The sequence below is a fragment of the Varanus komodoensis genome, unplaced genomic scaffold (genome assembly GCF_004798865.1).
Source record: "Varanus komodoensis strain SLA01 unplaced genomic scaffold, ASM479886v1 scaffold40, whole genome shotgun sequence".
NCBI classification, from domain to species: domain Eukaryota; kingdom Metazoa; phylum Chordata; class Lepidosauria; order Squamata; family Varanidae; genus Varanus; species Varanus komodoensis.
In genome coordinates this window covers 5,728,688-5,743,409 of record NW_025335942.1, presented here as the reverse complement: position 1 = coordinate 5,743,409, position 14,722 = coordinate 5,728,688, and the positions used below count along the sequence as shown (strand labels likewise).

Sequence of the window (14,722 nt, the reverse complement as noted above, 5' to 3'; positions counted from 1 at the left end):
AAATGGAAACCAAAGGAGGGAAGCCTTCTAAATCATGTAGTCACTTAATTAGAATTGGAACTGTTGCGTTGCATTGATTTAAAAACAACACGGGCACTTATGATCGGTTTGAGAAGCTTCCTCTTTGCCAAAGCACAGACTATTTCGAAAGGAAATAATTGCTGGGTACCTCGTTTTTTAAAAGACTGCAATAACCACCACACTGATGCCGAAAAGACTGGCAAGCAGCTCTTTTTGGAGCTTGCTAGCTCTATTCGAAACATCCATTTGGTAGAGATGACCCATTTGTTTCTTGCAATATTACAACTGAGAGGCTCCTGCACAGATTTTCTGTTGGATTCCTTGGATGGTATTCTGGTAATACCATTAAGTCGAGCTATCATTACAGGAAATAAGGCAGATGCCAGTGGGCATCAAACCTGTCCGTCTTTCCGCTTATCTCTGCCACCGCTACTTCATGAATGCATGGAGCAAAATCAGGGGGCAAACCTTTTCTCAAATTTATTTATTCATTTATTTATTTAGAGGGCTTCTATGCTGCCCCGTTCACCGAAAAACAAACGTTACGTGCAGAACGTTCAGGAGAAGGGATCCAGCTACCGTACTATTTTCTAGGCAAGGAACCAGTTGGGAACACTGCAGTAATGAGGCTGAGGACTAAACACATCTTTGAGCATGCCCGGGGATGCTATTTAGGGCGAGTGGAAAAGTGGGAATCGTTCCTCCCAGTTGAGGCGACATATAATTATTCTTCATGAATGTGGGCGTTGTGAAATGCTGAAGCGCACGTTTAAAGTAATTCAGTGTTCCATACGTGTAAGAACAGGCCTTCCACCTTTGCTGTGAATGACTCACCCCCCCACACACAATTCCCCTCTCTCTGCCTTAGACAACCGACACTAGACGACGTGAAGGGTCGAAGCGCCCGAGGGGCGGAGGGGAGGATGCGAAGCACTGCCCGCATCCCCTCAAATAGCCTGTGGCCTTCAGCCAGGTTGGCAACTAAGCCCGGAAACTCCTGTTCTTGGGGCAGTGGCCATCGGGCCCTGTTTGCACGCGACAGCAGTGGATCCCAAGTTAGCTAGTGTGCGATTGGCTGTGTTGTGAGCTACTTTGCTTTGGATGTCAGCCTCAGATCCACTCAGGCATTGGTTCTTGTGCTGCATGCGAACCTGGACACTGGGTGCTACCTGTGCGTCAAAGAGATGCATGGCTTAAGGCCCAGCTACCTAAAGGACCACCTTCTCCCGTATATACCTGCCTGACCACTGAGATCTGGGCAGGAGGCCCTTCTAATGGAGTCATCCCTCAAAGAGGTGAGAGATGGCAAACAGAAGGGCCTTCTTGGTGGCTGCCCCCACTTGTGGAATGAGAAGTTTGCCTGGCACCGATATTTTCTCTTTTTGGCACCAGGCAAAAACACTTCGCTTTTCTAGGCATTTTAACAATACATGTTAACATCTGGTTTTAATGGCTCCAATAATGTATAATTCAATGGTTGTCCCCCAAGTAAGGACATGTAATGGCCTATTTATTTGTTGTTGTTTAGACGATGGCCCGTTGCTTTTATGGAACTGGCTGTTTTTATTAGCTTTATTATTTAAATGAGCACATAATTTTAAATATTGTGAGTTGCCCACAGACTCCACTTGGAGTAGGGAGTGGCATACAAATGTCAAAAACAAGCAGACAGACAAATAAACAGACCAAAGTGAACCTAAGAACTAATCATCACTTAACTTTGGGCTATTTAACCCAAGAACAAATCAGGCTATCCGTGTGTAGCACGTCACGCAGTGAACCGACGATCAGGCTGACCAGAGTTGGCTAGGAAGGGAGTGCCTCTTCCCGAGATAAATGCCAAACTCTCTTGATTGTCTGCCTCAGTTGCTTTCATGGAATTTCTTGGAGTCGCCTCACTTCTGTGAGATTCTGCAATTAACGTGGCGTGGACAGTGCTTGGCAAAGCCTTCCTTTCTCCTTTTTCAGTTGCTGCACCAATCCGTGGATTTTTTGCTCGTTGGCTCTTTTGCATGAGAAGTTTCTTTTGGCTTAGTCATTTTTGGCTTAGTCATTTGCTTCTTGGTGGCCATCTTCCCTTCCCTTCCCTTCCCAGAAATACTATTTCCGGGAGTGTCAAGCATTTTCCAGAAGGGCATTTTTGTCACCGCATCCCCTTGTTTCAGTTTGAAAAGACTTGTCTGAAGTCAATTTGTAGATCTCCCCTCCCCTCCCCTCCCCTCCCCTCCCCTCCATTCCATTCCATTCCATTCCATTCCATTCCATTCCATTCCTACCAATTCGTCTAGTTAAGGACAACTTTAAAATGTTTCCCATGGCTTGGTGTTATCTCAGTGCTGCTCTCAGAGGGAAGGAGAAACTGCTGGACAGTTCCGAGTTGTTTTGGTTTGATACTGTTGCTTTCTTCGCAAGCTTTATTTTACTCCATTTGCCAGCCTGTGCCCCCTCGGAGCTTCCAGGTGGCCCGAGGATAGCGCAGGGCTCAGCTCCAACCTCAGAAATGCAGCTGGGGTGATCCCACTGAAGTCGCTGGTGGTGTGACTTTGGGGCCGGCACGGAGGGGGCATCCTGGGGGGCCAGGGAGGGAGGAGCGGGGCCCGCCTAGGATGCAAGAAGCCCTGCTCCTCTGTGCCAGCAGCTCCAAAAGGCTGAGCTGTGTGACCTCCCAGCCGTGCCCTTGTAGGGCCGAGGCAGGATCTGCTCCCGTGTTGCTGCTGCTGCTGCTGCCAGGAATGCTGCACTGGATGGGCGCTGGAAACGATCCTGTTGTCTGTAGAAGACATCGCTGCTGATGTGGCAGACAACGCCAAGGCATCTGCATTCCAGACACTAAAAGCAGGCAAGAGTTCCCTCGCCCAGGGCAACCGCTGCAGTTATGCGCTCCGCAAGGCTTGCCAGACAGACCTGTTTAAGGATCAAATACTCACGAAGCTTCTCTTGTTCTGAAAGTTATGCCGAGTTCTCTGGAGCCCTCTTAAAACCAAGATGCCCAAGGAGAGCTTTGAGGGGCTTGGCAAAAAGATCCGTCTCTTTTCCAGCCACGGAGACTCTCCCTTGCTCTCTCTCTCTCTCTTCCCTGTTGCTGAACTATCATGGCAGGCCATTAAATTCTATTTCCTGGCACTGGGGGAAAGCAAACCAGAGACACCATATGACAACTTAGGAAAGGCAGGCAGATGGGTTGCTAATCAACACTGCCTGCCAAATTTGACTCCCGGTGTTCTACCTTTATTCTGTGCATCACTTCATGAAAATTCTTGATCGACCGGCTGTTCTCCGGAGGATCTTCCATAGATCAACAAGGATTTCCATGCCACAAATGCTCCATGACAGCAGCAAGAATATAACTCTTGCACTCACCCCAAAGGGAAGACACCTTGTGGTCCTCCATATGCAACTCACACCACTGCTTACCATTGCCTGTACTGTCCCGGCCAGGTGGGATTTGGGAAGCTGAAAGTTTTCCACCCGTCCTGAAACAAAGAAAGCTGGGGTAATCAGGATTTCCGTACCTGCTTTGTTCTCCGGATTCTTTACCCCTTTTGCACCATGTTCTGTTTGGTTGATTTTGGAGTTCTACGGAAAAGCACAGAAGATCCCGCTGGAAGGCTGCCCACTTCTGTGCTTAAAACACGTGCATGGAAGAATGCAGTGCAGTTTTCAGAGTCAAGAGACAGAGGTGGCCCTGTTGGTGCCAGTAGCATTTCTGGTGCACTTTTTCCAGTGAATCCACCAACATTTTGCCGGGGAAGTTGGAAACGTGTGTGCAGCCCAACTGGAACCTGAGAATCAATGTCTCGCCTCCCTCCTGGCCACCCACACCCTGCACATTTCCGACGGCTCTGCCCCGCTTGTGGCGTTCTTTCCGCTCAAGGGATTCTTGGAAAACATCCTTGCCCCAAATACGAACCACCTACAGCTGAACTGCAAGTCCAGTCGGCCTTTATACACAGTTTCTCAGGCCACAAATGTGGGGAGGCACTTTTACCAGTTTGGCAGAAGGGCGGAAAAAATGCACGGCCCTCTTTGCCACTGCCCACGGAGAGGTTTAATCTCACTGTTCCGGGTTTCCTTTTTTGAAGTTTGCTGTGACGGTGGAGCTGCAAGCTTGTCCAGCCACCTTTTCCTCCAGCAGTGCCTCGCAGGAAGCACAAGACATGGTCTCTTTCCAGGGGCATCATGGGAAAGGGTGCATAGCTGCTCCCCCTGGGCAGCCATTTTTAAAACCCCACAATGCCTCTGGAAGGATGCTACGTTGTGGCAGAACATCCTTGCACTGAGGCACCGTGGGGGAAACAGTGGGACGTGAGGTGTGCTAAGAACGCTTTCCACCACAGGAAACACTACTTCAAAAAAGTGTAACAGAAAGGGAAATGATATGGAGTTTTAAAAGGGAAGTCACTGCCTTGTCCCCGAAAATGGTCACCGGTTTCCGCAAAGGCTGTTTTCTTTTCCTCCGCTTCCCCCAGCGCCTTGATGTTTGGTTGGCAAGGGCCCATTTCAAATTTGCAGCTTCGTGCTAACGGCCAACAGCTAAAGATCAGTTTTTGCTGGCATGGAGAATGGTGTTCTCAGGCACTTGCTTTCCCGGCCCACTAATTATGTGATAAATGAGCAATACTAGCTCTGTTGATGGATTTGATTTGATTTGATTTTTCGCGAGGACGTGTGTGTCCGCGGAGGTCTGTGCAGCTGCTCAAAGAAACAGGTTGACCTTGGGATGCCAGGCCGTGCCTGGCTGTCGTATTGTCCCAGTCTGGATCACGGGTCTCAGGATGGCCTGTGCTTCCCAGCAAGCCACCCCAGGTGCCCCTGCTCTCAAGAAGGGGTTGCTTCCCCCAGCGGAAAGGAACGGCAGCTCCCGCCATGGGTAGGGGAGTGCTGCGGACCAAGGGAAAGCTCTTGCCATTCCTGCCAAGCTCGCCGGAGGTGCCACCTGTGCCAACCGCTCCACGGATGCCCAAGCGGCCCGGTGGGGCAACCGCCACTGGCTTGCTGGCCCTCCCCCGTCTGCGGCCAGGAGCCCGTTCCCCGGCCTTCGTCTCTCCCCGCTGCTTTAGAGGGGGAGACTTCCCCCAGTCGCCGTCTCGACAGCCCCTCCGAAGAGCCCCAGGGGTTCACTGGGGGCTGCTGGTATTTGCCACCGCTTTCCTCATGCTTCAGCAAACAGCTTTGTCCGTTACGCTTTTCTCTAAGCTGGCACGGCCCATTTCCGTGAGAGTGAAAACAGGAAAATAATGTGCTGGGGGGACCCGCTACCAGAATGCGGCAGGTGCCCACCAGCGCTATTGATCTAGAAAAGCTCTCAGTGGTTTTGGTTTTTGGCACTTTGCGGTCCCTGTTCTCCATCTCCACCGTCTCTCCCAGACGAAAGGGAAGGAGAGGCGGTAGTGCAAGGATTTAGCAAGGCGAGCCGTCAAAGGAAGAGAGGGAGCATCTGTCTCCCTCGCTCTGGCCAGGTTGCTGGGCCAGAGACGGGTGGGCTGGGCTGGGCTGGCTTCTGCAAGAGTAGACACGGGGCCATGCTGAGCCCACCGGATGGAGCCCAGCGCTGGGGTTCCCACCCACCCATGGATAAAAAGGACTAATACTCGTCCACTGGATGTATGCATTGGACGATTGCATTCAACTGAGTATACCCTGGTGTTTCTGTGTGAGAGGATGAGAACCCAACAGGGGATAGAAAAGGGTAGTGCCTTTTATGTAGTCTGTAAAAGGGACTCAGAAGATCTGGGTTCTAGTCCCTGCTCAGCCATGGAACTCATGGAGAGCTGGTGTGGTGTAGTGGTTAAGAGAGCAGGACTGGGACTCAGGCGATCCGGGTTCAAGTCCCCGCTCAGCCATGGAGCCAACTGGGTGACTTTGGGCCAGTCACAGACTCTCAGCCCAACCTGTCTCAAAGGGCTGTTGTTGTGAGGAGAGAAGGAGGAGGAGGAGGAGGAGAATTATATAAGCCACCCTGAAAGAAAAAAGGTGGGATTTAAAAATCATAAATAAATACCATTTTGCCAAGTAGGTTAGCCAACAATGTGTGGAGTCTCTTTCCATTACCTGAAAAAGGTTTCCAAATAAAGACCTAAAATGTAGGCATTCGAAATCTGGCTGTATTCCCATCAACCTCCTTCCACCACTAGGTGTGGTGTGATGTCTTTGGGTCACACTTGCAGCAAAACAGCCTTCTGGATTTCCCCCCCCGTCTTTCTAGAAACCAGCCGGGAGGATAAAATTCGGTTCTGGGGACCAGTCAAAAATGGGACCCCAAAAATGTAAGATGTACAAACCAAAAATAATGTTCAAGGATACCTTGTCACTTCGGCAGCACTGATAACCATGGGAAGCTAAGCCCCGGCTGAGGCATCATTTCTCACACACAAATATGACTCTGCAGCCGGATTTCATGCAAGGTATGTGATGCAGAGCTTTTTGGCAGACAGGTATCAGTCCTATGTGCACCTCCTAAGGAGCAAACCCTACTGAGCTCAATAGGACTGACTCCAGAGTAAAGACAGTCACGACCGCAGCGTCCTTTCCTTCAATTCACTGTGTTTGTGAGCAATAGCACTGTGGCACACTCGCCCCCATAAGGCCGTGGTGGTATTCAGGACCAATCTGCAAGCTCTCTAAAGTGAAACGGCAGCCCTTCAAACAGGACGACTTGAATACTGAGACGATCAAATAGTTCGGTTGATTTTATTTAGAATGTCTCCAACATGATTCTCCATTCGGGTTCCACATTTCAAACTCGCCCTTTCTATTTTGAGGAATATTAGAGGGAGTCTTAAAAACTTTGTTTCATAGAAGGAATACAAATTCTTTATGTCCCTGATGGACATTTATGTGTCAGCTGATTCTCTCTGCTTGTCTATCATGTTGGCAGGGGGTTATGGGGGGGGGGGCAGGGAGGGAAATCCAGGCATGCAAACAGTCATCTAAATGCCTCAGTTCCTAAAACTGACGTAGCTTTTGCAACTGCTCCATCGATTCAAATCACGTACCATACATTTACGGTAACATCTTCTGCATTTCATCTTTTTTCCTTGGCTTGTGCAGAAGTGGACAAGCAAAGTTGCTGTTCCGGAAGGCTGCCATCCCACTTGGAAGATAAGAAATATTGGACCAACCAACCCTTAGCAGCCCCTTGGCATGGGCTCGTCTGGGACCCCAAGCCTCCCGTCGCTTGACCGTCCCGTAACCACACTGGTTTTGTGGGTGAACGAAAGCACACCGCATTTGGACCCCAGGCGGGTGCTCCTTTCCCCCAAACACTAGAGCGTGTGTCTTAATTAGAATCCCGTTTTTCCCAACGAACCAGAGGTCTTATTACAGAGCACAAATGAGGTCTAAAAATTTAGCGACACCAGAACACAGCTCTACAGAAAAAACACATCTCCAAGGTAGGCTGACCTGCTTGGAAACAAGAGATTAAAAACAGCACAGCGAACATGGCTCTGCGATGCATTGTTTCCCTACTGAAATAGAACAGCTTCATTTCACACTGAAATGGACAAAGCAACAATGGACCGCCGTCACCAGTCCCTCCAGCGCCAGGCTGGCGTCGTGCCAGAAGCTGCAGGCGAGAACGTGGCTCAGAGGGTGGGCAACGGCGGTGGGCAGGTGACAGCCACGATCTCAGCATCTGCTCTAAAGTGACTTCGAGATGATCATTCACCAGTGTCAAAATATAATCTTATACAACCTTTCCCTCCCCCCCTCCCTCCCTCCCCCTCCCTCTCCTTGTAAACAGATCTGTTCATAAATAATTTGGATGTCTCCATGACATTCATGAAATCTAACAGAAGCTGAAGTAGAAAAAGGATGGAGGCGGAATACAGCATTGAGGAAATGTCAAAGAGTACTTCATTTTTTGTCGTCGTGTTGTTTTTGTATAGCATCTGACGCGTGAGCTGTGAGTTGCATCAGCCGTCAGAGACGGGAGGGGTGACCCACCCGTATTTTTCGTGGGTCTTCACCAAGCTCTTAAAAGTTGCTTCAGCTTCCTTGCGGCTGAAGGACTTTTTTGATTTCCCAGCCTTTCTGCAGATACGGCCCTGCGTGAGAGAAACAGAGAGGAGAAAATTGGTATTCGGCAGCTCAATGCAGGAAGACATGTTAAGGAAATTGCGCGGATCAAGATCAACTCATAGTTTGCGGCAGAACCTGTGATAAATTTGTGGTCAGGTGAGAAGGGCACTACAATCCACCCTGTCTCTAAGCTAGGCAGTGGGGCTTGTTTGTGGAAGAAGAGATTATGGGATGCACTGCAGGGGCTTCCCCCCCTCCTTCCTCAGTTCTCTCACAAGCACCTGAGGCAAATCCAAGACAAAACCCCTCCTGCCGCCATCTTCCCCTGCTGTGACCGCAGCCCACTTTGCAGACACCATGGCTTCCTCCCACTTTCTTCTTGGAAAACACTTTCCATCACCTCTGACGTGACCTCAACTGGTAGCCCCTTCCATACAACTGAAACGGCGTCACTGGTTCACCTCTCCACCCATCTCTTTAGAAGGCGCTGCGCCCCAAGTTTGTGAGAATGTTTGTTATCATCTGTTTAACGCCACCCTCACCCCCAGATCAGAGTAGCACAAGTACTTAGATTTGGGCATCCCATAAATGCAGCCTCGTCTCATCAGTGCTCCGGGTGGCATCTCTGGACCAAGCACAGAAGGCAGAATCCACAGGCACTGGCGAAGCGAGCTTCCAAGTAAGTTAATGCTGCTTTGCTTTTCGTTTGACAGCCATCAACTGGAGAGCTGTCAAAGCCGTCAAGTGAGAAGTTAAGCCACAGATGGGACTTCGCTCACACTAGGGTGGGCGCGTGGACTACCAGCTCAGCTAGGGCTTTTTTGGTTGGGACTGTGTTGCTCTTAGCACCTCCGCTTTTCCCCATGGCTCTAGATAGTCAGGGAAATGAAAAGATGTGAGCTGTGCTAATTTTGCAAGCACAGTTTTGGAAGCTATCCAAATTCAGGCTTCCTTTAAAAAAAAGAACAAACACCAAAGCTCATAAGGGGGTTTTGACAGGGAAATATACGTATGTAAAACCTGCACATATCCCTGTTAAAACAACTCTGATTTTTGCCCAGAGTACCATCCTGCAGCTGAGTTTGCACAACATGGCCACCACCGTGGCTACCCGTGACAGGCCCCTCTGTCCTGTGACCCCAGTCCTTTCGTAACTTCCCAACTTTGACCTGAAAAGTCAAATCCAGGTTGGGGTATTCACTGGCTATTTATTTATTGCCTGGTCCCTTATTAAAATGTACAAAGCATCTAACTAGAACAGAAAGTATGCACACTTCTTCTTTTTTTAAAGTACATTTCGCCAATTTCCCCTGAAAAAAGATACATTTCATAAAAAATGAAATAAAAAATAAGTGTAGACACTATGCCAATTCAGAGAATGTTTGTATTCATTAAACAAGCACTATGAGTTGCTAAACTTTGTGAAAGTCTATTGAGAGAATCCGTTCTTCGGTTTGTACACCAAAACATGATGGGAATATTCTGGTGTACTTATTGTACCAAGAATACTTGATAAAAGGGTATACTATGCAGTATATTCAAATCTACATAAGACACAATTCTAGGTGAGATTAGGGAGCTTTTCCTATGTAAGCTCGCCCAGGATCGTGGCCTCAGTCTTTACAAGTCTAGATCCATGCAGTGGGATTTTGATATGTATAATGTGTGATTTTACTGGCTACTCCCTAGAGATGTAACCTACCCGAAAATGTTGAGTCTTTGGGAAAGCAACACAATTTTTCCTTGCTTACTTCGAGAAATGAAGAGGAATTTAGGGGAACCGAGGTATGCAGTCTATGCAATTGCTGAGAATTATTTAGGGCTCTTCTAGCCAAGGCTTTTCTTGTGTCTTGGTGTGTGGTGCAACCCATATCAGCTTGCTTCTCTCCTGTGCCTTCCGTGCATTTTCACTTTCTTTTCTAAGCAGGGGGAAATTGGCATTTTGGGGAGTTGGAAAACACAAAGCCAAGTTTTGCCGTGGGATATACAAAGAGGGAAATCCCTGTGTGCAGGTTCTTGTCCTTTGGCCCACGAAGATGGCAGAAGCAGCAGAAAAAAGGTCCAAGGCCAAGTGGCTAAGTGAGCAGGAAGTTCCCCGGGCCATAAGAGACCCTGGAGTTTCCCGTGTGGGCGAAGAAGGAGGTCCACTCACAGAGGTTCTCTCCAGATGTTTGCTGAGGTTTCTGCTACTGTGACTGGATCCACAGCACCTTCCTTCCTGGGATTGCCCTGCACCTGCCAAATTTGGGAGGAGGATGCCGGCTTTGGAGCAGGTACACGAAGAAAGCAGGAAAAGTCTGGCAGCAACCAAACGAAGCTGCTCTCTGCCAGCTGCCCAGATGGGCATGTTCCCAGCAGGGCTTTCAAGGGCCTCCTTCCTACATCTCCGTAAGACTGTTTTATAACTGCCATTGTATTATTCACATCCCAGTTAAGGATTTCCTTTCAGGTAGAGGCAAAGCTCGTAAGGCCCTTCTTGCTGTCTTTTAACCGCAACACCTTTATTTTAATTTTGCCACTTTGCAGAACTGTTTGATTTTTTTAAAGCTTGGCTTGGCTTTAATCCTCTTCCGTTGTCATCGCAATCGTGAGATATCTGAATTGCTGTAAACTGCCTTGAAGGCTCCTGGAGGAATAATTATATATATGCACAGAGAGACACAGCAAGAGACATCTTGGGGTTTCCACTTGGAAATATGGAGAGGGGAGTTTAAAACCATCCTGAAACCATTTTTTCTTAGAAGGAGTCTCCGTTCCACCATCAACACTATCCTGAAGCAGAGGATCTGTTTCCTAACTCCACGGTGCTTCAGAGGGAAGAGGCAATCCTGCAAGCAAGGCCCACGTTCAAATTACCTCCAACTCTTTTCCAAAGAAAGAATGCCTGCCTTTAGCCACAGGGAACAGAAGTCGAGTTGTACATGGTTACTGAACAAGGCCTCTACACTGGCCCACCTTAATTAAGAAAAAATCTTTCGGGTTAAGAAGTTAAGGGCTGTCCATGCTTGGAAGCTCCAAAACACTAGGAAATGAGAGCAGACCTCAGCTGCTGGGTCATTTAGGCAAGATGGAAAGTGTCAGGGTGTCCTCAGCTGTACCAGGTTCTGAGTCTACCATGCACAGAGTAATGGGCCAAAGCCCAACATTTACTGTTTGATGGAATAGATGCATGCAGCTGAAGCTCATATTTCATGTATGCAATGGGTGATGAGCATTTCAGAACATGTGTTGTTGTTGTTAGTCGCAAAGCCATGTTCAACCCATCGCGACCCCATGGACAACATTCCTCCAGGCCTTCCTGTCCTCCACCATCCCCCGGAGTCCACCTAAGCTCACACCGACTGCTTCAGGGACTCCATCCAGCCACCTCATCCTCTGCCGTCCCCTTCTCCTTTTGCCTCAATTGTTCCCAGCATTAGGCTCTTCTCCAGGGAGTCCTTCCTTCTCATCAGGTGGACAAAGTATTTGAATTTCATCTTGAGTACCTGGCCTTCTAAAGAGCAGTCAGGGTTGATCTCCTTTAGGACTGACTGGTTTGATCACCTTACGGTCCAAGGGACTCGCAGGAGTCTCCTCCAGCACCACAATTCAAAGGCCTCAATCCTTTGGCGCTCAGCCTTCCTTATGGTCCAGCTTTCACAGCCATACATCAGAACATGTAGCATGACTTTATTAAGGGCCAGAAGTCTGAAAGAATTTTTATCGCAAAACCCCAGGGCCACAGATCTATGCTAACTTATAAACTTGCAAATGATGGATAGCTTATCTGCTCACACATCTTCTGGGCCAAAAATGTTTTTTCTTCTTTGGGAAAATGTAAATTTGGGGACCTTCTGAGACATGCGAATTTCCCAAGAGAAACACAGAGCAAATACCAGTAACTCTAGAAAGTGTATCTCATTTACAAAGGCACACTAGTCTCTGCCTTGGAAACAAGATGTTCAAGCATCCCAGTATCCTAGCACTCTTCCATCTAGAGGCCAAGCCAGGGAAAACTCTAGGAAAGCCAGACTCAGAATGTCAGCTTGCTAAGCTTGGTTCGCCATCCTGACTGTAAAACAGCAAGATAAAGAGCATATATTTAAAGTAGAATTAACGCTGCAGTGCTTATTTCTCCCAATCTGCATGATCTCTCAGCCCTGTTCGCCTCCCCTTTACATGTTGTAGTTTTTGAACAGTAACCAGTCTGAGAGCTGAAGGTCCCATGCTCATAAAGCAGAGCTTACAAATTTCCACTGGATAAAGAAGTTCTCCCTTAAAAACCACATTTCTAAAACTGCAATCATATTTCTCTCCATGGCACATGCTGGACCGTCCAACCGTTTCCTAAAAGATGCCTGCACAAAGGGGGAAGTCAGCAGCAAAGCCAATAGAAAGGATACCGTTTGTCAAACTGCAGGCTGTCAAAAAGGTCTGGTCTGTCAAACTGCTGGAAGTCACTCCTTCAAACTCCTATAGTCAGTCACTGGTTACTCTTTCGACTCAAAAGTCACATGAACCATCATCAGCTTGATCTCTCCTGCACAGCTGAATTTCAGTCAATTCTCTGAGCATTTCATTCCTTTTTCTAAAAAGCGCCCCATTCCCAACCTTCAAAGGTCCATTTTTTTTCCACTGGGAAAAAATTTAAAAGGCTGGGGGTTGAGAAAACCACCTCCCAATCTTGGCCATTTCTCCCCGAGGCCTGCCCTGATCTACCTCTGGTTTCTTTCTATCCTGCCTGAAATCATCAGCTGCTCTTCCTCCATCCACCAGCATGGCGAAGCCGTGCTGGAGCCGGGGGTCAGACTAGATGTCCCGGGAGGTACCTTCTGACTCGCTCTGTTTCTGTGTTTCTCTCTCCACCCGCAGCAAAGAGTGCATGCAATCCCGCTACTCCCTTCTCTGACACCCTAAAATTTAGATGGGGAAGGGTGGAAGTGTTGAAAATACCTCTTTGCCTTCCTGGTTTCTGACTCGCAAGGAGCTCCCATCTCTGAGGAGAATGTGTGTCCATGTGAGACAGCAATGCTACTGGAGTTACTCGAGAGTAAACCCCAATGGATTTAAAGCAGCTGAGGGCTCAGTCTTATACTCACAAATCCATGGTGGGGAATATTGGGTTCAATGCATTTTCCCTAGAAAACGGATGTTTTGGAACAGCTAAAGGAAAGCAGCCTGAGCAAACCTTACTTTCCAGCAAAAGGCTGAGCTGATGTGTTTATATTCTGCAGCATTTGTAAAGTGTGCATACAAGATTATTGGTGGGGTGGGGTGGGGATACATACACACCTGTCCTTATTCTGTTAATTTCTGCCATTAGTCACATCAGCTTGCCCTCTGCAGCTTTAAATCTTTATTTATTTATTAAATTTAATATAAACGCCTCCTGTGAGTATCATCCTTTCTGGGCGGCCATTAAAATGAAAGGGTTAATAATAACATTAAATAAAATAATGCAATTCAAATATTATACGAAATAAGGAGGATATCAGACAAAATCATAAATTGATAAAATTGATCCATTAAAGCCAGTGCTGTTGAATTAGACGGTCGAAGTAGCGTCAAAGGTGTGTTGAAAAAGAAAAGTTTTCACCAGGTGCCGAAAACTCAGAAAAGTAGGTGCCTGGCGACTCTCCAGTGGTTGGGCATTCCACATATCACTGGGTGTAAAAATGCTGAATTACCCATATTTAAACGGGGCTGTTCTATATTCTTCTGTTTTGCAGAAGAAAGGTGGCCAATCCATTTTGGATGGAGCCATAGATTTTAAGGGTTCATCCCATGAAAGCCCTTGCCAACCCTTTGTGTAGTCAACGCGCTCACCAGAGCATGGATGAGCAGAGCAAGGACTAGTTGAGAACACCCTGGAGCATTTTACATGATTGTATGGTAATCGACAAACACACCCACACACACAAATGTTGGAGCGGTACAGTCCACTTTTGCCCTCTCATTTGATGTAACTGGTGCTGGTCTGAAGCCATCAGAGAATAAATGGTCATTTTATCTACTGGTTTCTGATAGAATGACAACTACAAAAAGCAAAAGGGATCGTAATGTGGCCATCAATGCATGACCACAAGGAAGCCAATCAGCTCAAATTGTGACTGCTCTCTAGAAAGTCAGGTACTAAAGCTGAAGGTCAAATACTCTGGCCACCTAAGGAGAAGAAGGACTCCCTGGAGAAGCGCCTGACGCTGGGAACGATTGACGTCAAAGGAAGAAGGGGGTGGCAGAGGATGAGGAGGCTGAGTGGGGCAGTGGGTGTGACTTGGGGGTACTCCGAGGGATGGTGGAGGACAGGAGAGCCTGGAGGAATGTTGCCCATGGGGGTCACAAAGAGTCGGGCATGATTTTGTGAGTGAACAGAAACAATGCAGACCTAAATGAGAACTCATATCCACATTTGCATCAAAAGACTCATCCCACCAAATCGCTTCTCTTACAAAGACATGCAGGTCCTCCTTCCCAGATTAGGGCAAAGGTTGCTATTTTATGGTTCAGGGAATTTTGGCCAACCACAGTTGGGTTGATGTTTGAATTGCCAAATTATCCGGGCTGTTGGGATGCTGAACCTGCTGTGCCGAGACGGACAATGCTGAGAAGACGGAAGATGAAAGCGAAAAAGCAGCTCTGAAAAAGGGATGCCTGATTGCTTGGAAGCTCCAACGGGGACGGTGCAATGTCTGAACAGAAC

At 48.0% G+C, this 14,722-nt stretch overlaps 1 protein-coding gene across 1 annotated transcript in view; it reads right to left on the bottom strand.

Moving 5' to 3' along the window:
* Positions 1 to 7,778: 7,778 nt before the first annotated feature.
* UBE2QL1 (ubiquitin conjugating enzyme E2 Q family like 1) overlaps positions 7,779 to 14,722 on the bottom strand; it is a 29,084-nt gene continuing 22,140 nt past the window's right edge. The window contains exon 2 of the mRNA XM_044442909.1: positions 7,779 to 8,069. Coding sequence (XP_044298844.1) covers positions 7,938 to 8,069 — 132 coding nt within the window. The 3' untranslated portion in view covers positions 7,779 to 7,937. The remainder of the gene's footprint in view (positions 8,070 to 14,722) is intronic.